Source organism: Miniopterus schreibersii (assembly GCF_964146895.1).
Source record: "Miniopterus schreibersii genome assembly, chromosome: 7".
NCBI classification, from domain to species: Eukaryota; Metazoa; Chordata; class Mammalia; order Chiroptera; family Miniopteridae; genus Miniopterus; species Miniopterus schreibersii.
In genome coordinates, this window is record NC_138108.1 from 5,018,910 (window position 1) to 5,044,231 (window position 25,322).

The 25,322-nt window shown below is 46.5% G+C and overlaps 2 protein-coding genes across 6 annotated transcripts in view; both read right to left on the reverse strand.

Moving 5' to 3' along the window:
- Positions 1 to 25,322, reverse strand: part of SP100 (SP100 nuclear antigen) — a 185,221-nt gene that overhangs the window by 57,263 nt on the left and 102,636 nt on the right. The gene's annotated exons all lie outside the window — the stretch shown is intronic.
- Positions 4,594 to 25,322, reverse strand: part of LOC308559872 (nuclear body protein SP140-like protein) — a 35,698-nt gene continuing 14,969 nt past the window's right edge. Inside the window, exons 4-15 of the mRNA XM_081143146.1 lie at positions 24,130 to 24,213; positions 22,823 to 22,885; positions 22,174 to 22,257; positions 20,875 to 20,928; positions 13,910 to 14,014; positions 12,026 to 12,168; positions 10,828 to 10,878; positions 7,278 to 7,393; positions 6,519 to 6,627; positions 6,151 to 6,228; positions 5,813 to 5,944; positions 4,594 to 5,039 (exon numbers count right to left, since the gene is read on the reverse strand). Of these exons, the coding sequence (XP_080999272.1) occupies positions 4,962 to 5,039; positions 5,813 to 5,944; positions 6,151 to 6,228; positions 6,519 to 6,627; positions 7,278 to 7,393; positions 10,828 to 10,878; positions 12,026 to 12,168; positions 13,910 to 14,014; positions 20,875 to 20,928; positions 22,174 to 22,257; positions 22,823 to 22,885; positions 24,130 to 24,213 (1,097 nt within the window). The 3' untranslated portion in view covers positions 4,594 to 4,961. The remainder of the gene's footprint in view (positions 5,040 to 5,812; positions 5,945 to 6,150; positions 6,229 to 6,518; positions 6,628 to 7,277; positions 7,394 to 10,827; positions 10,879 to 12,025; positions 12,169 to 13,909; positions 14,015 to 20,874; positions 20,929 to 22,173; positions 22,258 to 22,822; positions 22,886 to 24,129; positions 24,214 to 25,322) is intronic.

Here is a 25,322-nt window from a genome sequence, read left to right on the forward strand (position 1 = left end):
GGTTGAGCAGCATCCCATGTGCCACATGCCTGGGTTTCAGGCTCAATCCTTGGTAGGGCACGTGCAGGAGGTAGTAGATCAACGTTTCTCTCTCACATCAATGTTTCTCTCTCTCTCTCCCCCTCTCTAAAATAAATAAAAACATTTAAAAAAATGAACAGAGTAGAATGAATAAGAGAAAATGTGAGACCACAAAGAGGTTGTGGGTGTCATGCAGACTTCAAGCAATGCCTGTAATCCCCTACCCCCATCTCTCTGGGGGATCGGCTTCACCTTCCTCCACAGTTAGGGTTCCCTTCCTCCTGGAGGATCGGAACCTGAGTGTCTCAGCTTCACCCAAGTCTTACTGACTCAGATGCCCAACTGCTTGACTGGAAAAAAAAGGATGACCTTTTATGAGGTTCACCATGGTTAATATTCTGGGAGTCCTGGCGGAATCTGCATGTGTTTTGTGAGTCCCCACTGGCACTTGCTGCCATCACTGGTGTATCTGGAACCAGGCAGTTCCTCATAAGCCTTGTCCCATAAGAAAAAAGCAAGGCTGTAGGGGTCAGCCCTGCCCTCAGGAAGGGGGAGGAATGTTTCGTGGGAGTTACCTTGACCTGGGGTCTCCCAGCGAGTCCAGAGTGTCAGCCGGGCTGGGTGCCACAAGGAGCAGGGATGCACCAGGGAAGGAGATGATCGAATGAGCAGGGAGCCCCTTGCAGAGTCCCCAGTTCTAATCTTTCTGCAATCCCCCTTCAGCCATTACTGATCAGGGTGACCTGGAATGGTTCCCTGGGCTGTCCTAGACCTTAGGACAGCCCAGTGATGCCTATGCAGGAAGAAAAGACGTGCACTTGGTGGCTCATTCTGATCATCCCCGCTCAGCACAGAGAAGGAGCCCACTGGGAGTGGCCTTCACTTCTTTTTGGCTTTAAGTGGTGCTTCTGTTGAGTGGAACATCTTGGCAGGGACCTCAGAGTTGCTGCACGGAACAGAGACAGTGGAGGTGGCCAGTGCAGCTTCAGGAAGACCCAGTGGTCGTGAGACCGGAGGTGGGATGTCATAAGGGGGCTCCACCATGGGAAAAGGGCGAATTAAATGGTCCTTGCACAGAGGGAGTCAGAGGGATATGCACACAGAAGGATGCAGGAAGGACTTGGCAGCCCAAGTGTATTTCTAGTGTAAAGAGTGGTAGAAACAGAGCCACTTTACAATGGGGTGGAGCTGCCGGGCCAGAGGCACTGCCTTGCATGTCTTATACCTCAATCCTTTGGAATGTTAAAACAGGGCAAAATAACCTTTGGACTGGGACTGAGCAACCTTGTGTCCTAAAGAACTGTTTGGAAAGACAACAATAAAGCAGTTATGACTACTAGACTGATGACTACTGGACTGAAAATGAAAAATGTTGTTTAAAATTAGTATCACTGCGTCGTTACCTGCACCAGTAGAGATGCCTGTCTTCTATTGATGTCATTACTCCCCTTCCCTTTCTCATAAGTACCCTCTCATTGCCTCTGTTTCCTAATGGGGACATTATTTGGACTTCTGCCCGAGTTAATGTTTCCCGAAGAGCTAGTCTCATTGATTTCAGTAAATACTTGTTGCCTGGCACTTGAAAAGGTCTTTTTATTTTTAAGTTAACGCTAGCAAGGCCAGGTGATATATAGGGAAGGCGTGGAGCCTGCTTTGCCCACAGAAGCTCTTGCTGGGCACTGTTGTGGTTGGGGAGACAGCTGAGATGGGATACCTTGGGCACTTCCAGAGCACCTGTGCCCAGGGTACAGAAAGTCCTGCACAAAGGGAGAGGTGTGACTTCTTAGGAACACCAACTATAACAGCTCTGGCCCAGGGGAAACCTAAATACAAGCTCTCCCTCAGGGCCAAGTCCTGCGCTTTCCCTCTACCTGGTGCACGTGGTTCTCATGTGTACACATGCTATGCCCATGAGGAAGGTTGGCACCCTGGCGGGTCCCAGCACACTAGCACAGGACAATCACGTGGGACTGGTCGGGTCATAAAGTGGCCCCGGGAATACACAGGTGTGACCCTGGAGCTCCACCAGGTTCTAGGGGACATCCAGTGTCTCACCTTGGCATGAGGCTGGTCAAGTGTAGGTGGCTTCTAGGTTCTCCACGTAGAATGGCTTACAGACGGACCATGCCCAGCATGGCTCCGCTGGTTTCTCAAGATGATTACATTGAAGTTGAAAACTCACCCATCTTATTTTATCTTGGGGCATAAAGGGAATAGAGGGAAAGTTCCCTGGAGGTCAGATGCCATTTCCACAGGTACTATTTGAGAACAGCCAGTGGGTTGTGTAGCACATGGCACCCTCCTCTCCAGAGAAGGAAGACATCACTGCCTTCTCCTGCATGCCATCTGGACCCTCCCTTCCACAGAGAAGGAAGACCTCTCTGCCCTCCCCACAAGCAATCTGGACCCTCCCTTCCATAGAGAAGGAAGACCTCTCTGCCCTCCCCACATGCAATCTGGACCCTCCCCTCCATAGAGAAGGAAGACCTCTCTGCCCTCCCCACATGCAATCTGGACCCTCCCCTCCACAGAGAAGGAAGGCCTCTCTGCCCTCCCCACATGCAATCTGGACCCTCCCCTCCATAGAGAAGGAAGATCTCTCTGCCCTCCCCACAGGCAATCTGGACTCTCCCTTCCATAGAGAAGGAAGATCTCTCTGCCCTCCCCACATGCCATCTGGGCCCTCCCCTCCATAGAGAAGGAAGACCTCTCTGCCCTCCCCACATGCCATCTGGACCCTCCCCTCCACAGAGAAGGAAGGCCTCTCTGCCCTCCCCACATGCAATCTGGACCCTCCCCTCCATAGAGAAGGAAGATCTCTCTGCCCTCCCCACAGGCAATCTGGACTCTCCCTTCCATAGAGAAGGAAGATCTCTCTGCCCTCCCCACATGCAATCTGGACCCTCCCCTCCATAGAGAAGGAAGACCTCTCTGCCCTCCCCACATGCAATCTGGACCCTCCCCTCCATAGAGAAGGAAGACCTCTCTGCCCTCCCCACAGGCAATCTGGACTCTCCCTTCCATAGAGAAGGAAGGCCTCTCTGCCCTCCCCACATGCCATCTGGACCCTCCCCTCCACAGAGAAGGAAGGCCTCTCTGCCCTCCCCACATGCAATCTGGACCCTCCCCTCCATAGAGAAGGAAGACCTCTCTGCCCTCCCCACATGCCATCTATAGCCCATGAAACTCCCTTCCATGAACAATTGTAGGGACTGAAGCCTGCTGAATATGGAGCCATGGGGAGTGAGAGTGGGAGGCTCACACATGCCCAGGGGCCTTGGTTCCAGGCTGAGCTGTAAGTGAATAATGATTTCCTTGAGCTGTGCCTGCACAAACCAAGTACTGGAAATTGCAGCCTCACCCACTGCGGTGCTGGGCAGGTTAGACCTGAAGCCACCACTTGCCATCAGGCAGGAGTGTAGCATAGGCGCATAGGGGCTGCCTCGTATTTCCTGAGTAAGCAAAAGCAGAGCGAACCAGTCAGCTCCTGCACATACTCCAGGTCGCACGCTGTGGCACAGGCTTGGCACAAACTTCGAGAGCAGACATGAACATAGGCATGCAGAGTGCACCCGCCATCGTCTCAGTCACCCTTCTCAGAGACCCCGAGGAGTGGTCACAGACACCACATGAGCCAGAAGCTGGACTGTGTCTTCATACAGCTCAGACTTGTGCTCCTGAGACCTCAAGGCTGGGGTCCTAGATCTTCCTCCCCATCCAGACACAGGCAGCTGTGGATGAACCCTTGGAGGTGTGGGAGGCAAAACATGGTCCTCCCTGCCCCCCGCAGCTCTGGCAGAATGCAATTAAAGGTGCCAGACAAGTGACTCAGCCCAGGAGCCACCCCTGCCCCTGAACACTCCACACCCTAGTTCCCAGCTAAGGTATTGGAGAGGTTACCACTTATGAACATAGAAAGCACTGTTCTTTGTTATGTTTCAAAACTTTTAAATCCTCACCTGAGGATATGTTTTCTAAAAATTGATTTTATAGAGAGGAAGGGAGGGAGCGAGAGAGAAACATCTATATGAGAGGGAGACATTGATCGATTGCCTCCCATAGGCACCCCAACCAAGGATGGAACCCACAGGTATGTGCCCTGTCTAGGAATCAAACCAGCGACCTTTCAATGCACAGGATGATGCTTAACCACTGAGCCACCCCAGCTGGTCAGAAGTTCTGCCATTCTTAAAATTCGGACCTGTAGCAGGCCTTCCTTACTGTCCACTTTCCAGCTTCAGGTAGTAATTAATATAGTTAAGGCTGTTAGGTTCTCTTTTTAGCATATTAGTGGAGCTTAGACATAGCCAGGTCATCATACAGTTCTGACAGTTACCATTTCTTTCTTTGAAAATGCTAGACAACTGCATCAGTACCTCTTCCCCTATCGCTCCTTCAGTTTCCCACAGGTGAATGTTTTTGCAACTGCACTGTTCCAGTACCCCAGGGACAATCAATATTGTGCCTGTAATCATCTGGCTAGACAATGATCCATCTCAGAACTCCATGCTTAGGGCTGGCTTGCTAAGACCATTATGCTAAGTTGGGTTCCCTAAAGGCAAAGCCTGAGATAAAGTCTCTTCAGTAAGCGATTTATTGGGAGAGTCCTCTCAGGAGGAGGGATAAGGGAAGCAGGGTACCATGGTGGGAAAAGCTCAGCAAGGGCGTGGTCATAGCTGGAGACTAACTCCAGCCTGATTCACTGGGGAGCACAGGATCGCGAGTCTCTCCACATGGTTGATTCAACCTTGATGCTGGGAAGCAGCCCCCAGGACACAGAGATGTAACCTTCATGTGAATCTGGCTCCATTTGGCCCAAAGCAATACACGGGGAGAGGTGGCATCGGCAGCCAAGCCTCATAGCAGCTGGGGGATGAGAAATCTGCCTGAAGCGGGACTTTCCAGGGTATTAACAGCATCCACCACACCAGGGAGCTGTTTTAATTTCTTTTCTGAATAGCAAAGACTTCTTTGAAATTCTTCTTAAATTCCTCTTCTATTCCATCTGAGTCATTGCACTGGGGAAAAAAACAAAACAAAACAGACAAAAATAATGACTCTCAATGTCAGTGTCATTAGACACCTTGCAATTAAAAATGATCAGGACTCGTCTTAAACACCTAAGTCACATTAACCAGGTTAAGTTTAAACCTAGTAGCTGAGAGAGACTTCCTTCCTAGGAGCGACTTGTTTCCTCAGAGCATGGTTGTGACTCGTGGTCTGGACGGAAGTGGGAAATCATGACCACTCCGAGGACCCCTGTTCATCGGGTTTGGGGCGTTTCCCTCAGTGAGAGTTAGAAAAGGAATCTAAGGTCTTAGTAAGAACCACCTATTACAGATGTTTCCGTACAATCAGTGATCTTCCTTTCACGTGGTCACTTCTGTTCCCCTCTGGTGATCTGTTATGTGGTTCATTTACACGCAAAGGACTCTGCAGTTTGGGACTTGTGACCAGCCCAACGGAGATATTTGGGGAGAGGAACAAGATGGTTTAGGAAGCAACCCTCCCCTCCTTTTGCAGCACGGAGGACGGGACTGTCCTCAGTGGGCACGGAGAGGGATGAGCTCTCGGGCGCCTGGAGTCTGGTTACCGGGCCGCCTCCTGACTCACTGTTACTCTCCCTGGTGAGCTTAAACGCTCAGCTAAAAACCCCACTCACCTCCTGAACCCTTGCTTGTGTACGCTTGTGAGAGGATGAAGGAAACTCTAAAATTCCCTGGCACCAGGATATGAGGGCGGAGTGACTCAAAGGAAAGAAAAGGAGATGGGAGCAGGGAGAGCCACTTACGCTGGGGCCCTGAAAGATGCGATCCATGTCCCGCACAAACCCCTCCACTTGGCGGTAGCGTTTCTCAGTTAGAGTCTTTTTGATTTCATCCAATGTCTTAAGTTTCTCTAGGCATTGAGAAGCCTTTTCAACCTGGTGAAAAACAGACCAATAGGAGCATCAGCGACACAGTTCTGTCTGCGGTCTGTGGGTTCCCGTGACATCCAGCGGAAAACCAAGGTAAAGGAAAGGCCGCTGGAGCTCTCCCTCCCGCGGCGCTGGGTTTCAGGCCCAGGAGAGCCCCCGTCCAGGTCAGGTAACACCTCGGCGGCCTGGAACCCCGGCTTGTTGTTACTCACATAATTTTCATGCGGAATAGCCCGGAGAACGATGCCCTCTAAACGGCAGTAGACCTTCAAGAGGGAGTACTCACATTTCTGCAAAGGAAGGAGGCAGACAATGAAGAGCAGCTTGGAGAGGACGAGCCCACACACGTGCCCAGACACATGCATGACCACACCAGCCTTCCGGAGTTTCCCCAAACAGGCATTGCTCTTGGACGCTCACAGGTAATAGCTGGGTTTTTCCTGCGAACAGGTTCCGGCGGGTTTTCAGCGTGGTTGAGGCACGGTCAGAAGAGCAGGCGCTCTCGGACACCCCCCCTGCCCCATGACTGTTGACTTCTCACAGTGAGCGGGAAGAAGGCTTGGACTCAAATCCAACTCACCAGCTTCTCCTCGGGCCCCATCTGCCTCGCCAGGACCTCAGATTCGCTGTAACACTGCCGAGTTCTTGAAGGCCTTGGTATTGCGCAGAAGGTGCAACTCCAATCGGTCCTGAGATGTCAGATATAAGTGAGCAAGGCAAAGCCCCAGAAACACCCACTGTCCTTTCAGGAATGGCCAGTGGGCACAGCAGGGAATGAAGGGAACACCTCCCAGATTCTCCAAGTCTCTCCTGTGATAGCCCTCCTCCCTAGACGGTAGCAGCAGGGGGTTAGTGGTTCGAAGGTGGTGTCAGGGTGCATGGTGGGCTCTCCTTTCTCTGTCTGAGCTACTGGGAGCACAAGGAGCCCTGCCTGCCAGGCCTGAGTGCCAGAGACTGGGCCTTAACCCCTGGGGCCTCGGGCCTCCATTAGCCTGTTGAGGACATGGCAAAATGAGGGAACCAGGCCATGTTTCCTGCCTTTTCTGAGTAAGCACAGAACACAAACAAGTAAACAGGAGTCCTTTCTGGGAAAGTTCTGGAAAGGACAGTAGTAGTATGTAGGCAAAGGACCCAGCCACTGGCCTCAGCCTCCCAGAGGAGAGAGGTGAATATTACCCTCTACCTGACACATCTTTAAACAGCTCCCGGGACCATACTGTTGGACCCTGTACCTCTGACCCTGCTCTTTCCCCACCAGGACACAAGGAGGAACTCTGATGGGGGGTTTGCATGGCAGGAGGAAGGTCCCTAAAAGGAGAGGGGGTTGCATCTCACAAACCTCCCAGGTTCCACAGGTGGGAGGTGACAGTCCCAATGAAAGACGTCAAAACAAGAAATGCAGTTGAAGAGCTTTCCTTCATCCAGGCAGATCTTGCATTTATCTGAGCTGTCCAGCTAGAAGGCAAAACAACATTAATGTCCCCAGTGCCACCCTGAAGACCAGCGCTGTGGGAATCTAGACCTTGTTGCCTTTGTGCGAACCTGCACGGAGAAACTTATGTGTTTCTCTTTGAGCTGTGAACTAACTGCATGGAGTGGCGGTTTCAGAAAAAGAATTCTTGGTCTGCAGTGAAGTTCAGGATGACTGGAAAAGTTCTTCCTATAAAACCAGAGATTCTAACACAGAGAGACTAGCAACAAAACAAGAGGATGCTTGTGACAGAAATGTGAATCATTTTATTACCTTGCTGATAAAACAAAGTCCTGGAATAAAGTGTTAAATGCATTTGCCTACACTACAATGACTAAGATGTGTTGGGGGAAGATGGTATATTGAGAAATTAGTAAGATGGAATAAACTTCTAAGAAAGCATGGCATCTTAGTTACTTGGCTGTAGGCTCCCTCTGAGTTGAAGGGCCTGGTAGGGGTTCCTGAACTATGGATTGTCCCTGGATGTCCTCTGAACCTGTGACAGTGTCTTTGGGCTGGAAAGACCATGGGCAAAGATGACCAGGTGGTGCCAGGGAGGCTGGAGCTCTTTGGCTGTGGAAGCCTGGGGACTCAGCTTGGCATGCACGGTGTGGAGGCTCCGTCTCCGAATGGCCAGGGAGTGTAGCAATTGCTTTGTTCTATAAACAGAATGGAGAGGGGCCCCCTTAAACAACTAATACTGGATTTCTTACGAGTCTCAATATGTGGCCTTAAACTAAATTTAATTTCACTTGCAGAAGATAAAATTAGATAGTATTTTCACCCAATCTTGTAGTGTAACTCCTACTCACTGAACCCAACAAAATTTATAGAGTTGCCCGGCTGGGCGTGGCTCCAGCGGTTGAGCATCGACCCAGGATCCAGGCGATGGGGGTTCGATTCCCAGTCAGGGCACATGCCCGGGTTGCGGGCTTGATCCCCAGTCGGGGGCATGCAGGAGGCAGCCAATCAATGACTCTCTCATCATTGATGTTTCTATCTCTCTCTCTCCCTCTCCTTTCCTCTCTCTGAAATCAATAAAGATATATTAAAAAAAAATTTTTAGAGTAGATATGAAAAAACACTGTGTTATATACAAATGCCTGTGTATTCCTGAGAAAGAGCTGGCCTGTGACTGAGCCCTTTGCTAATCAAAAAAATGTGGTGTAAGGACTGATATTAAAGCTCAATATTATGTGCTGCTGTGACATCTGGCAAAATTGAGAAGGCCTCGAACTGCCTATCTGCACGTTCCCCTCTGCACTCTGCTCCCCTGGATAAGGTCCCACAGCTAAACGATGCTCCTAGTCAAGAGGCCATGTGTAACCCTGCCCATCCTGGAATAACAGGTTTCAGTTCACTGTCAGCCACGGAATGACTTAAGCAGGTCAGTCATGCAGACCAGGGGGCCAGCCCACCCTCCAGAGCCCTGGGTTGCTCCCTCCGCTCCCGAGGGCAACCTTGGCGAGCCCTGCAAAGCTGGCACTGCCCTCCTTCCTCGGTCTCAGAGGGTATGTGACTAATAAACACCTGTCAGTCCATCTGTCCAGTGACAGATGCCATTGCTTCCCCTCCCCCAGACTGTCCAGTGGACACCACCTCCTTGTCAATGGGGTGAAGAGGAAGTGATTAAAACAGAAAACCACTTCATTCTTTTTCAAAAAAATGAGAATCAGCATTTGCATACGAATCCGGAACTATCAGAAACTGTATTTGCTCCTGGTACTTCTAGTGGTTCTGCCTTCTGAGAGAATCGAGACAGTCTGAGAACATCTTGGGGGTAGAAGCATCCTGTCTATCCCATGGTCTATTACAGAAGTTTCTATTCTCTTGACCACTCAGGTGACAAAACAAGATTGGCTTGGGGACAGGCCCGCCCACTGATGAGTGCTGGGTGGAGGGAGAGGTCCCCCGGGGAGCAGGAGGCAGGGATGACAGCGTCCAGCTTTCTCTGCCACGGCCACTCGTGCTCCCTGCAGACGCGGGTGGTCTCTGCGCTCGCTCTCCTGGGCTGCTCCCTCAGCCTCCGCTCTGTTTCTATTCCCCTCCTTCCCCTCCAGCGTGTAGACAGAATCCCCTGGTCTCCACCAAACTCTCTCCAAGCTGCAGCTCCAGCGCTGTCTCCAGCTCCCAGGCGTGCAGCCTGCCTTCTGCATTCGTGCACATCCCTGCGCTCACCAGCATCCTCCGGGGCCTTAAAGCACACCCCAAACTCATCCAGTCACAGCCGTGTGTCCTCCTGTCCCCACACCACTACGTGTTCTTTCTTGGTGCTGCCATCTCATAAAACAAATATATACCTTCCCCCGCAAACCTGAGAATCCATCCTGGTTCTATCCTCTCGCTCGCATCCCAAATCCTATCTGTCCTCACTCCTCACAGGGACTGTTAAACTTCTTTTGTTAGTTCCACTGTCTCTGTCGGGTCCCCTGTGTACAGGGTGCCGAGACCCTGATGAATGGTTGGTTCCACCCTGATACACAGAGAAAACTGGTCTGTTTCTCAGTCTGTGTTATATCTCGGTTAACAGCCCACAAAGATCAGAAAGGTCCTTCTGGAAGCAAATGGGCAGAGTAATTTGGAACACAGCTATGTTATTTCTCTTTGTGTAGAAAGTAGTTAAAGATGACCAGTCATTCTGGGCTTTTGGGTGAAGATGCTTATTTTAGGGGAATCAGGATTCTTGGTCATTTCTTTTGCTTTTAGAAATGGCCATATATGAGAAACTGCAAGGTTCAAGGAGCATCTTGCCAAGGGCTCCCTCCCCAACAGCACCATCCTCATGAAAAATCTGCCAATAATTTCTGCTTGACAGAGAATTCTGTATGTCTCTGTGTGTATTTTATGGAAGGATGGGAGAGGGTATAAAAAATCAGAAAAGAAATATGCTTTTAGTTGCCTATGTTATGAAACAGTATGTGGTTTTGTACATGTCTTAAGATAGACTAAGTATTAGACCTGGTTTTTCTGGATGTTGGCGAGCAAACTTTTGCTCCATCAGATTTCATTAAAGTTATGAAATAGTAATTTTTATGAAAAAAAATCTGGGATTAAGTTGGAGGTGAGCCTGTGACCTTATTAAGAAATGGTTTTACGTATTCCATAATTATGTTTGGTTTTACAACTTGGACACCCTGACAGCACCTGTATCTAGAGCTAAAACTCAGCTATGAGACCTATTCTGATGGCTCCTGATCATCCCCATCTCAAATGGTTTGCCATTCAAAGATGACCTTGCGTACAACTTAATGCTGAATGGAGCAAATCTGAAGGCACTTGCAAAAAAAATAACTAAATGAAAATAAAGGCAAGGGAGAGGAGAAAAGGAAACAATGTTAATTACACAACTCAGACCATAAAAAAGATGCTGTACATATAAAGAACTTGTATATAAGAACTTGTATAAAGTAATAATCACCTTTTTTTTCATGCCACACGTTCCTGGGGGGGGTGTAGGTAGGTGAAGATTCTGAAAGAGTAAAAGATCCAAGTGTATGGTTAGCTCGTGTTTGTGTTTTGTGAGTCTGGCATTCCCACCTCCTCACAAATATTTCTACTTGGATGTTCCACCCTCAGCTCTAACCAAGGTGTCTAAGTGAGACACCATCTGTTCTTCTAGAATTCCTCAAGGGTAGCTGGAAAATCGTCGTCAGAATCTTTTCGATTTCTTTTGTGTTATTATTTGCTTAAGTTTTAAGAGGTTTTCCTTCACAATCTCATTGACACCTCTTGCTTCCTTTCCATTACTACCTGTGCCACTCAAGCTTACATCCTCACACCAGGGCTATTCAACCAACACACATGTATCCCACACCTACAGGGTGTCAGACACTCTGGAAAATGTTGGGCACCCAAAGATGTACAAACCCTAGAGAGGTCTAGCGAGAACAAGGGGTTGCATGGGAGGCAAATATAACACAGTGTGAGAGGGGTCTTAATAGTGGGCCAGGGGGCCCAAGGATGGGATGACCAGGCAGGTCAGCCAGGGAATATTCCAAGAGGGGTGACATTGGAGCTGAGCAATGTAGGTTGACTGTAGGTTTTTTGGGCTGAAAGACAGTGAAGTCATTTCTAGGCATGATGTTGTTTGAGATATTGTTTTAAATATGTCATTTCATACCTCAGGAGACCTTCCTGGCTCTGCATTTGACTATATTAAGAGTTTAAACTCCTTAGCCTGGCATTGAATCCCTCCACAAACAACCCCAACTGATGGATTATGCCATATCACACACAATCCGTATACCTCGACCCACGGAGCCACATTAGTCGTGGTTCTGGTTTCACCCCATTCTTTCTCCGGAGTGCCTTCTGCCCGCTTGTTTGGCTGTAGACTGTCTCCTTTCTTTCAAGGCCTAAAGTTGTGTGCAAGCACCTGAGTCAGAATGACCCTTCCCTCCTCCAGGCTCCTGCATCTACCCTGACAGAGCCCCTCTGACAACATCAATGTGCTGCCTTGTGCTGAGTATGAGAGTTGGGCACCTCTCCCTGGGACAAAGATAAAGTGAGAGGCCTGGGGGCTCTAGCCACAACTCAGCATGTATTTCATGAGTAAATAGTGACCTTATCTTTGACTACAACAAAAAGTTACATCTCCTGCCCCGTCACTGGCGTACCTCCATCAGGCATTTTAGGGTTTCCCCACCACAGCGCAAACTGGCCTTCCAATTACTTGATTTTTGGTAGCCTCCTTCGATTTCAAATTCCTTGGGGCTGAACCAGTTTCCATCTTCTGTCCTTATACACTTCACCGTGGCTCCTGAAAGGTCAGAGTAAGTTGATTGTGAAACCTCTTTGTCCTCAGAGCTCAGACAGTGGCCTCCCACCACATTGGACCTGAATAGCAGAAGAATCTGGCCTCACCTTTCATGCTTGAGAATCCCCAAACCCAGCCTGTAAGTCCCTTGTAAGGGGATTTCCTACTTTGGATTGAAATCTCAAGTGGGGGCCCCACTGTTCACAATGGCACTAAGGAAACGTCTCTGCCCTATATTATAACAATTTTCTTCCAGGTGAATGGCATTATGGAACAGATATTTTTCCATCCCTGAAATCATGGGTAGCTAACATTAAAACAATTGTGAAATATATTTCAGTGGAAAATCTAACTTATACATAAAAGATAATCATACACTTAACAACAGTAGTCATTAGAGAAAAGGAAGTCAAAACGTCATGGAGGTGCCACATCATACCCACGAGGATGGCCGTAAGGAAAAAAACAGACAATGGCAAGTGTTGGTGAGAATGCAGAGAAATTGGAGCCCTCGGATTTTGCTGGGAGGAATATATACTGGTGCAATAATGCGGAAAATACTTTGGTTTTTGCTCAATAATTTTAACATGGAATTGCCATATAACCCAGAAATCCCCCTCCAGAGTATATAGTGAAAAGAATATAAAAAATATGTTCACCAAAAAACTTTACACAAAACTGCATTATTCATGATAGCTAAAGAGTGAGGAAACCCAAACTGAGAGGTAAATGCAATACTGTGTATCCATACCACGGACAATAAAAAAGAATAAAGTATAATACATGCTACTGCATGGATGAACCTTGGAAACATGCTGTGTGAAAGACCCAGTCACAGAAAGGCACATGTTACATGAGTCAGTTGGTATGAAATGCTTAGAACAGGCCAGCGTATAGGCCAGGAAATAGATCAGTGGCTGCTCAGGGCTGGGCGGTGGGGTGGGCACTGGCTGCTGAGAGACCTGGGGTTTCCTTTAGTGGGGGGCAATATATTCCAAAATGAGACTCTGACGATGGCTGTATAATCTCGAGAACAAATAATAGGAACAAACAAAAACTCAGCAGTGAATTCTACATGTCAAATGGTGAACTGTGTGAGTTATGTCTCAGCAAAGCAATTTAAAAATTAGTTAAAATGCAAACATTTACGTCAATTGGTGCTCCTTAGCCATATTGAGAATAATCTGCTATGAAGCTCATCATAATAGACAATTATTGGAAAGCTTTATAATGTTAAAATCACAAAATATTTTATATTTATTATGTAAACTAACTCTCAAAGTCACCGTGAGGCAGGTTTTAAAGGATCCATTTCTTAGATGAGAAGTTTCAGGCTCATTCTTTGCTCAGTCACTCTTGGCAGAGCTGAAGCTGGGGCTCAGGTCATCTGATTCTAAGTTTTGTGGTCGTCTCACTACATCAAACACCCTGTCCTGGCGATGATTTCCAGGAGGGGTACAGGAGATGAAGGTGAAGGCTGATTCAAAGTAAAATATGCAATATTTTCCACTCATAGACTGACGTTCCTGCACTTCTCTTGGTTCTTTGGGCGTCCTCATGGACACTTCCACGTGGGAGTGAGCACTTAATATGCGCCATTTCTTAAAATATGAAAATATCATTTTAGGGACCCCTACCTCCTCTCAAGACAAAGGGGAATAATTCCTTAAATGATGGGTAATTCCATTACTTCTTGTGATTCCTTATAGAGGGGCTACGAATTAAAGTAGACCTTGAAACTTACCTCGTTTCAATTTTCTCTTAATTAACAGCCCCCTCTTCTCCCCACAGGTCACGGGAAGTATCTCAGAGCTAAAATCCACACTCTCTTTTTTGTGGTTTCTTGGCCCTGAAAGAGAAAATTCTTCATTCTGTCTCGTTTTACAATTGTACACGTGCACCTTCCTCCCACGTTGAGGTCGTTTCTATACAGACACAGGGGGACTTAGGAAACTTTATTCCTCAAATCTCCAGAATTCAAAGCTTTCCTTTCAGTGGCATTTTGAAGCATAACCAGAGTGTCTACCTGGATTTTACCTCTCAAATCTCACACAATCAATACAGTGGCACCTCGGTTTTCGAATGTGATCTGTTCTGGAGCCCGCTCGAGCTCCGGAACGTCGGAAAACCGAGGGATCCACAGCCGACAGCTGGGCCTCGGGATCTTGCCCTCAGCGGGAGCCGCGGGGCATGTTCGACCTCCGAGAGGTGCTCGGAAGCCGCAGCATTTCCGTCCAGGTTCAGTGTTCGTAAACCCAAATGTTCGCCAACGGCAATGTTCGAACACCGAGGCACCACTGTAGTTCACCAGAGACATCAGGCATCAGTAAAACCGTCTCAGCTCCCGGCCAGCCCCCTCCCCACTCTTCCCTGGCAGCGAGACACAGCGCGTCCTGCTCTGCAGGAAGCCCCCGGCTTTGCTGTCCCGCTGCGGTGAGGCCCCGGAGACAGTCAGACTGTCCTTGTGCCTCCCCGGCTGGGGTCTGACTCAGGGAGCAGAGCGACAGTGATGGGGAACCTGGTGAGCGTGGCGTCTGCCCGCTCGTTGTGTTCTCTGCTTTGCCTCATTTCTCCCCACACCAGCTTTCCCCAGAGACAGAGGAGCTCAGGAAACTCTAGAACCACCTGCCAATGGCGCGGCCGGCTGGACCATTTGCCGTCTGACGATGGCGTGCCCTTTATGAAAAGCTACACCCAATACACTGATCATCTAACTGTGACCTCGTCTCCCCCCGTCTGCACACTTCTCCGTTGTGGCTCTTTGGTCAGTGAAGGCAGCTGTCCCCAGTGAAGGCAGAAAGGGACCAGCTGCTTCCTGCATTGTGATCAGGACAAAAGTGGTGGGGATTAGTGGTATATAGGCCAACTCTGAAATCTGGATTCTGTTCTGACCACTGCTGGTAATGATGCTTCGTTCTTTCCCACTCTTCGGAGTGCCTGGAGGATTCAGATTTAATCTGGGTTATATGTTTTTTGGAAATGCCTTTGCCCTGCTTGTATCTGACCCTTCTGGATGAAAAGTCCGAGTGACAATAGGAGATTATTGGAAAGAAAGATGAAGTTACAGCCAGTGGAATGGTACCAATTTTGTGGCACTGAAGGAAGAACATAGATCCAGGCACCTGAGGAGGAAACACCTAGGAGGTGTGGGAATGGAGAGGCATTAATGATATCTGTCTTTCAGAACTGCCCCGAGTTATCCTTCCAGAAGGACATGGTCCTGGTCCAGCTCTTCCACGACATAGATGCTGAGTCTGCTGCTCTGCATCAGGTAGGAGGGAACAGGGCTGGTGCCAGCATCTGTACAACCCACACAGAACATCTCTGGACATGGTCCCCACACTGATTTTCAGCCATTTCAGGGGAACACATGCCATCTGGACATTATGGACAAAGAGAACAGATTGGGTAGAGTGTCCTGCCCCCACCTCCTTCCAAACCCCAGCGGCAATGAACAGAACTGAAAACTCTAAGGTTGCAGGTGAAGGAGCCCACCTTACCCATGGCTGATATATTCCCCTTAGGAACCTCAGCAGTTGTAAATGCCTCTTTCAGGGTCACCGTGTGTGTCCCTGAGATTGTAACACTTGTGTGAAAGCCAGGCATTCACTTGCCTCCCTCATGCAAACATGGTGACTTAAGCCTTGGCAGTGTCTGTGTGTATGTGTGTGTGTGGGGGGGGTTTCATAGGAGACTTAAACAATTATGGTTTACAAAATTTGTTAAATGCTGAAGGAAACAATTTGAATGAACCTGTTTCTATCCTCCAGGGGTCAGATTAATCATAGTGTCTGGTGAGTGATGTACTCATGGGGAAACTGCCAGAATGTGCTGTGTGAGGTGAATTTGTTAGGAGGCAATTCTCCATGGAATTCCACATGCCCCAGAGTATCTTCTCAAGGACGTGTGGAAGCTAGAATTAATGTAAACCCGCCCCCTTGCCCGCCAGGTCAGAAGGCACATTTGTTTCCTGACCAGTATAAAACCAGAGAACATTTCCCTCCTTCTAAACATCCCAGGATAGTAAAGTCTCTTCCTCAGAGGACAGCTGCTTATGTTCCAGGGTGATGGTCATGTTCTGTCCCTTGATAAAGATTTGGCTTTTACAGGAGAATACCTTAATCAGAACTCCTAGAATGACATAATTAATATTTGTACATCTCATTGCAAATTTCATCTCAGAAGAAAAAGAAATACAAATATTGAGTCTTGTTAATGATATGCAGTCTAAAGTGTTTGGAGGGAAGTGTACTATTGTCTGCAACATTAAAATGTTTCAAACTTGAGGATGGTTAGTGGATGGATAGGGACATAGAGAGATGGAGAGAAATGTGATACAGCAAGAACAGTACACGTTAATTGTGAATCTATGATTAGTGTAAAATTTCCCAAGGTTCTGGTAGCCTTAAAATTTTCACAAGTCAATATAGTTGGAAAAAGAGATTTTTGCAAGAAAGAAAAGCTTCTCAAGCAAAGAATGATAGTTAAAATACAAGGAGAACATTCATCAGTCACACAATAGATTCCAGAAGACAATGCAGTAATCATATTAGTTTACTGAAGAGAAATAAACGTTGACCTAGAATTTTTAATCTTGATAAAAAATTTCTTTCGAGCCCTGGCCAGTGTGGCTCAGTTGGTTGGAGTGTCATCCCATACACCAAAAGGTTTCTGGTTTGATTCCCAGTCAGTGCACACAATTAGGTTGCTGGTTCGGTGCCTGGCTGGTCAGGGCGCAACGAGAGGCAACCAATCGGTGTTTCTCTCTCACATCTCCCTCTCTCTCTTCCTCTCTCTAGAGAATCAATAAAAAATTCTTTCAAAATAAAGGCAGATTTGCACATATAACACTTGGCAGGTTTGCCACTTAGACACCCGCACTAAAAGAACCAAGGATTTACTCAGCTAGACCAAAGGTGAAACCAAAGAGAACCAATGATGAGTGCATAAAAGGGTGAAAAATGATAATAGTTTCAAAATTTATAATGAAAAAATAATAAAATATTAAACTACAATAACTAAATGATGGGGATGGGATGTTCAACTTGAGGGAATCCATGCTGAGACCCTTGTCATCTGTTGAGATTAGGGCATGGTTAAAGTAATTACACAGGGATTAATCAAAGAACTTCTATGCCGATATGCATAACCCATGGACACAGACAATAGTGTGGTGGAGGCCTGGCGTGGGGGTGGGGTGGGTGCCAGGTGGAGGGGATTAATGTGGGGGAAAGGGTACATATGTAATACTTTCAACAATAAAGATTAATTTTTAAAAAAAGAAATAGAAGAAATTTTTCTCCAATTTCCAAACCAGCAGAGAAAAAAGGTAGAATACAAAATTCTATCTCAATCAATCAGAAAGTAGGTAAGAGACACACAAACACACAAAAATAATGGTTATGAATAATATAGATGTATAAGTCCACATATATCAGGGACCATAATAAAAGTAACAAATAAAACATAACTATTAAGAGATGAGGATTATCAGGGGAGATTACAAAAAGTTAAGCGTCCTTACAAGAGACATAAAACAAAGCTGCCTAGGAGGGTATAGAAAGAGGAGAAAAAACATAAAAGTTAGTGTAACAATATTAGCATCCTGAAAAAGAGATTTGAAGGCAAAAAGCATTTATACGGATAAAGAGGAACGATAAAAAAGAAGTTATCTAAGTTATAAAAACCATAAATAGCATCCAAGTTTTTAAAGTAAAACAACAGAACATGGAGAGTTGGCAAATACTCAATCATTTGGAAAACTTAACACATCTTTATACGACATGATGGAACAAATACAGCCTCATTGACCATGGATCTAGTAGACTTAAACAGCTGTGCTGGATAAAGGGGATGTACACGGGAGAAGCTGCGCCCAACCAAGAGTTCAAATGTACACACTTCAAAGTGACATAGAACATCTACAAATATTGGTCACACAGGTTCCAAAGGGACTTTCAACACATTTTAAAGAGTTAATGAAGTCAATTCTTCATATCGTGCTCCAGAAACCCATTTTTAATTCTTACTAACATCTGCATTCTTGGAGATGTCATAGTCCAGACAAAATACCATAGTTCATAACTTCCCTAACAGCTGGCAGGGTGAATGGGTTAAGGCTTGATGAGCGAGATGAGAGCAGAATATTGTTGTGGGACGAAGGAAACTCTAGGAAAGCTTCCCACAAAAGGGACAGGCCTTCGCGGGAAGATATGTTCTGCTGTCCTCCATTTCTCTCTTGGATGGCCTAGAACATGGCCATGTGGCTGGGGCACAGCAGGCGTGTTGGAAAGTGATGCGATCTTAAAAGTGGCTAAACTGAAAGATAGAAGAAGCCTCCATACACTCAGGGCCTAACATAGCCAAAACCATTTTGAAAAAGAGAAACAAAATTGTAGGCCTTCGAACCTGATTTTGGGGCTAATTATAAAGCTAGTAATGAAGATGGTGTAGTATTGACATAAGGGTAAACATATCGATAAATAGAACAGAAGAAGCGGCTCAGAAATACACCCGTATGGTCATGCAACTCATATGGCCAACTGACTCTCAGGAAGGATGTGAAAACAAGTGAATTCAATGTAGAAGGGATAGTCATTTCAACAGATGGTGCTGGGATATTTGGATATCTCTACATCCCACCCCCCCAAAAAAGTTCTTATCTAGCATCATAAGCAAAAATTAACTTAAATTGGATCACAGATCTAAATGTAAGGGCTAAACCATCAAACTTCTTGAAGAAAGCAGGATCTTGAATTAGGCAAAGATTTCTTAAATAGAATCCCAAATCACAGATTATAAAAGGAAAAAAACCCTGTTAAATTAGACTTCATCAAATATTAAAAATTTTTGTTCTTCAACAGATGTGCCAAGAAAATGAAAAGGTCAGCCATAGACCGTAAGACATAATCAAGTAAAGGATTTGAATACAGAACATATAAATAACTTTCACCCGAAAAACAGAGCGAACCCAATTCAATAAGGTCAAAAGATGTTGACACTTCACCAAATGAGACCTGTGGGTGATGACAAGTGAAGGAAAAGACGCTCAGTACCTTTAATTATAAGGGAAATGCAAATTAAAACTACGAGGAAAACCATTACACACCCACTAAGAATGGCTAAAATAAAAAAAAACACAACTAACAATACCAAGTACTGGTGAGTATGCAGAGCAACTGGAAGTTTCATGCATTGTTAGTAGGATTGTAAAATAGTATGACCACTTTGAAAAACCTTAGCAGATTCACAAAGTGTCGACCATGCACTTATGTTCAATTCATATGACCCAGTAGTACTTCTTCTAGATATTTATCCAAGAGAAATTAAAAATATGTCCGCCCATATATTTGTATGAATGTGTTCCTCGTAGTTTCTTTGTAATAGCTTCAACCTGGAAATAGTTCAATGCCTACGAACAGGTGAATAGACAGTCTGCTTAGTCATAAGTGGAATACTTCTCAGCGATAGAAACGAAGGAACTACTGACACAGGCAGCAATATCAATGTCTCAAAGCATTATGCTAAGTGAAAAAGAACACATACAAATAAACTACACATTGTATAAATTCATTTACATGAATTTCCAGGGAGAAAAAGTGATAAAAACAGATCAACTGTGGTCAAGGCCGGAGGGTGCAAAGAGAGAAAGAAGTGGACACTGGTGGATGATGGAATTGTTGTGTCAAGATCATGGTGGCATTTACATGACTATCCACATTTATTAAAACATATTCAGTTAAACCTTTAACGAGATGAAGTCTATTGTATATAAATTATATCTCAGCAAATCTGACAGGAAAAGTAAAAATGTGCACAATCTATATAAAAAGAACTATAAAATTTTATTGAAGAACAAAAAAGGTGACTTGAATAAATGCATAGGCCATTCCCCTTTAAAAAAAGTTTCAATTCTACCCCAATTAATCTGTAAATTCACTGTACTTTTAAATTCCCAAAGGAATCGGAAGGTTTCAGAACATCTTGATTAGATTCGAAACCCACAGAGGTTCAGCATTACCGAACTGAAAATCCGTCTTTTCTGTTTCTCTTCAATGTATCTTTTCTTTTTTGCAACACAAAACATAATGAGTCAAAAGAGCAAATTTTACTTTAAAGCTTTCTAATTAAGCCAATTTTGTACCGAATTATAAACAGATGAATGTCTCCGAGTAGATTGCTATTCACAGGCCCATGAACGCAGGGAAAGGCACCACCAAAGGGCATTTCAATCCACGGGATAAAAAAGTGTTGGGGTAATTTCTTGTAATTACCATCTCACATCACACACGAAGAGGTGAACGCTGTGCGGATTACAGGTTCTCGAGGTCAGCCCCATTCCCGATGCCCTTCCTCTGCCCCCGGAGCCAGCAGCCGTGCAGCTCTCTGACGGTTCTTCCGCAGCCACCTCTCCCTCTCGCCACAGCCAAGAAGGCTTCTCCACTTTTTAAGGGCTATGGGAGTATATTGGGGCCACCCAGGTAATCCGGGATAATCTCCCCCATCCTAAGGCCCCTAGTTTAATTCAAAATGCAAAGTCCACTTGCCATGCTAGATAACAGATTAGGGGTTCCAGCTATTAGGACACGGCCATCCTGGAGGAGCCATTGTCCTGTCCACCACAATACTGTACATAACAACGGCGGTGCTGAAGCCCTGCTATTTAAATCTCATTTCTCACAACAAAAGCAAATGAAATTTTAGTCTTACGTTTTCTCTTCTTGCCTTTCTCCGAAGTAGATGTCTCTCTAAGATCCGCAGCACCTAGAAAGTAACAGGCGGAGGTGAGAAAACCAAATAAATACACAGGACTTACACATTTTAGGATGACTCACACTGCAGAAGGCTTGAGTTTATAAGGGTGTTTATTGTTTCTTTTTTCTAAAGGAACTGAAAATCCTACTAAATTGAGAACTAGGACTTCAGAATTGGCCCGGAGTCTTCCTTTATTTAAGCTTTTGATGGGGAAGGTTGTGCAAAGGTTTGTATGACATCACTGTATAAACCTGTGACATGCTGGAGCACAGACATCCATCAAAAATATGTGCTGGCTTAAGAATAGTTGATTTGACGTCTTTTTTCCTAACAGTTTAGTGGCAGAAACAGTCGTTTCTGAGGCCTTGTTAAGACTATGACAAAATGACACTATTATCTAGAAGCAAAAGAACGCTCGGCTTTCGTGGGTTCCACGGAACGTGTGATGGGGATGGAAATTACTGTATAAAACAAGGCTGCCCATAGCATTAGGAAAGCAGCATTTTGATAACCATTTCAACCTCCAGTTTTACAGAGGAAATAGCACAGAGTCCAGGCCAGTAGCCGTGCCTTTCCCTGTATCTCCACGAGCCTTTTCGGGAGACTCTGAAACGTTTACTTGGCTGTTTCCTCAACTAGAAACAAGGCCAATGATGTCTGTCCTGCTTACTCCTCAGGGCTGTTGTCAAGGAAACAGTAAGACACTATTTGCAAAGGTCCTTTGAAAAGTTACTCCATGTATCACAACTTGCTGAAGAACTCTGTCCAAAACAACACTTTGGGTTTCAAAATACCTTCTCCATTTCTGCTGACACTAGAGAGCTGGAGGAATGGACCCTTGACACTATTCAAAGTTTGTGATCAGATGGGAACATGACCTTCCAATCAAGAGATATTTAGCTTTCTCTTCTCTTCAGAAATAATTGTCTAAATCCAACACTTTATAGTCATAGAATTAGTTTTAAAATAAATCCATTACTTTGCCAGCCTATGTCTACTATACAATCAATAGATGGGTGCATAGGTGGATTAATAGGACCCATCAATCAATAGCCTTATCTTCAAAAAATATAAATATAATAACTTCTTATTGCCTTGCACATCCCAAAAGGTCAAGTAAAATAAATGCAGAGAATGGGATTCCAGGGTAAACTGGATCCATGGTACAGAAGGAACTCAGAATAGATGCCTCAGGAAACAGTAGCTCTTAATTCAGGTTCTTGCAGCCCAAGCCTTGAGCTCCCACCTCCTTACCAGGTCCCCTTTTCAATGCTGAGATGGAAGCTTGAGGGGGATTCTCTTCATTGCTGGATTCTGAGGGTTCCTCACTCTGGATCACTGTGCAGAGGAGAAAAAGCCCTTAGTGTCTCAGGGCGGGGCCAAGGAGCCCCCAGACAGGAAACCCCCTCATGAGAGCTCTAGGAAGACCTAGAAGCTAAGCTAACTCAGGTCCCCCCGGTCTGTGCCCGATGTGTGTGACCTGCAGGTTGCTCCAGGTCCTATCCAGAAGGTGGTGAAGTTCAGGGGGCAGCTTTGGCCGCCCTGCAGCACTCTTCTCGCCCCAACCCTCCCCTGCTGGCCGCCACCGGATGCAACGTCAAATGGCTGAGGCCACAGCCTGACTCAAGTAAGACGGCCTCAGAAAGCCGTGGAGCCAAGCACATGGGCAATGGGTCCCAGAGCTGTCAACAGCTGGCAGCAAGTGCATTTGAGAATGAGAGGACCAACCTCCCAGACACCCTGTGTATGAAGAATCTGTTATCTAAGTCCTTGGAGAAATTGCAGAAGCCCAGGCGGACCATTCTGGGCGACCAGTACGAAAAAGCAGCATCCCTCCCACCACAGCACCTGCCAGATGGGACAAGAACAGGAAAGGATCACAGAACAGTCAACAGGAACACACCATTGTCACTCGAGGGATCCGGGGCCAGCCATGGCAATGTTTCATACAAGTTTTTACCAATTCCTGGGGGAAGAAATGAGAAGTTTATATCAGAAATTGAAGAATGGGCCGTGCCACTCTCCCCTAATCCCTTTTAAATCCTTGTAAAGTAAGAGCTGAAGACTCCCCTCCTTCCTGGTATCCATAGAGAGCTGCACCCCTAGCCTCAGGCCATCTCACTGAGATCACCCACGAGCCACTAGGTAACCGGCAGTGGCTTCTCTTGTCACCCACGGCCACAGGGAACCTGTTTTTGTCCCCAGTGCTACCCCTGCCTGGTGGCCATAACTGACTTCCCACGGCCTGCACCCCACTCTCCCTCCGCAGGTCTGCTCCCTCTGTCTTGTTGGTCGTTTCATCAGGATTCGGGGCCCGATTCCCGTGCCCTCCTCCAGCTCCTGTATTCCTCTTTCGGTGTCTTTCTCTCTGCACACGTCCCTATTTCTGTCTCAGCTTTCAGCCTCTGCCATGAGATCATCTAGATGTGCAGAGGGGTGAGAACACAGGCCCTGGGGTCAGAATGCCTGGGGCCATCCTCCTCGTTTGACCCCCAAGCCAACTACACACATGGTCTCTGTAGATTTCAGTCTCCTTTTCTGCACTTGGGCAGACAGTGAGCGACACTACGCCCAGGGGCAGCTGTGAACAGGAAGCCACAGCTGCGGAGTAAACGCTCAGGAAGTGAGCTCTGAATAATGTGGTGGCTTTTATTGTTCTTGACCCCTTTCTCCTGTCTTTCATTTCTCTTCCTTCTCTCTCTCAAAATACCCGCATCCCTTTCTCAACACCTTGTCACTTCCCCTCCTCTCTGCCTACAGGACTGCCCATCTCCTTGAAGGTTTCTGCTCTTGAACAGCACCCCTGACAATTAAAGCCATTCCGCAATCTGCCGTCATTAGGGGTCTGCTCTGTGACGATGACCTGGACCCACAGTTCTCAGCCCTTCACAGCTTCACACTGATCTTCTCCTACGGGGGTCTCTCTAAATCACAGTTACTTCCCCGTCAGCATTCTCTTTAAATCTGGCTTCCTGACACACTGGGTTCCCGTTTCTCTGTCTTGGTTATTGGGTTTATGGTCTCTCGTCACAGCTCCTCCTTCAGGATCAGCCCCTGGTCAGACTCTCAGGTGAACAGCCCTCCCTGCCCTCTCCATGCTCCTCAACAGTTCTTCCCTGATCCCCAAACTCCACTGAGGACTCAGGGCCCACCTCCCCTTCTCCTTTCCTCTTAGCAGATCAGAATTGATTTTTATCTGGTTGCAATCACCTTGGTCAAGGCTTAGCAGGGTGTTCAGGTTCTTTGCACTCCTTTCTCTATCTCTTGCTTCTTGACAAATTTTCTCAATGATCACTGACAAAAGGGAGAGAGAAGACGACACTTAGATATTTCCATCAGAGACCACGGACATCATCTTAAATTTACACATTTAGAAATTTCTAGTGCTGGGTCACTCAAAGCTCATTGAGTTCCTATCCTCATGGTTAAGTTCCCCATCAGCCCAGGGACAGAAGAGAGGACCCTCAACAAGGGAGCCCTTATGCTTCCTGTACAGAAAGGGGCCCCTCAAACGTCAGGATAAAGGAGTCATGGAAACCTTGCGAGCCTGCCTTTTATGTTAAAAAAGTTACAGATGTCTGGGAGAGCATATATCAAATAAATAATAAAAGTGAATGGGTTTTCTGACCTGTTCAAATAGTAAGGAAGAAACAGGAATTTTGGGGGGAGAAGAAAGATCCTATAGAAGTTTATGTGTATGAAAGGGAAAGCCCAAGAACTTTAAATAAATGGTTGGTGAACAGAAGGTGGAATGAACTGGGTCAGGAGGATGAGCACTTCCCAAAGGGACACCAGAGGACACAGGAAAGACTAGAAACACCCCCAGAACAAGGGAAAGACACTTGGACGCTGCAAGTGGGAGTGAATATTGCGGCACTGGAGGGTGTACCAAGAGGCTGGGACAGGGGCCCTGGATGCTGCCAAAAGGGGAGATCAGTGCATCTGCATGCAGGTGACCCAGTGAAGAAAAGGGACGAAATAAACCAAGAAGCTCAGGGTGGGTATCTGAGGGGCCTCCAGGCAGGAGGAGACTAGGAAGGTGGTGGGTACACTTTTCCCCCAGGCTGACGGCAGGTGAATCTCCTGGGTCAATAAACCTGTCCTTATGAACCTATAAGTCTGTATTATCTCTGTAATGCCCAGCAACTAAACATCGAATGCCTTAGCTTTGGATGTCCAAATTTCCAAAATCTTTCCAGGTTTATTTTTTTTAATTTTTAGAGAAAGGAAAGGAAGGGGAGAGAGAAAGAGAGAGAGAGGGATCCAACCAGGGATAGAACCCGAAACCTGGGTATGTGCCCTGATCTGTCAAACCCACCACATTTTGGTGTGTGGGACAACGCTCCAACCGACTGAGCCACAGTGGGCAGGCCTCAAATTTATTCTTTTGAACCAACTCCCAC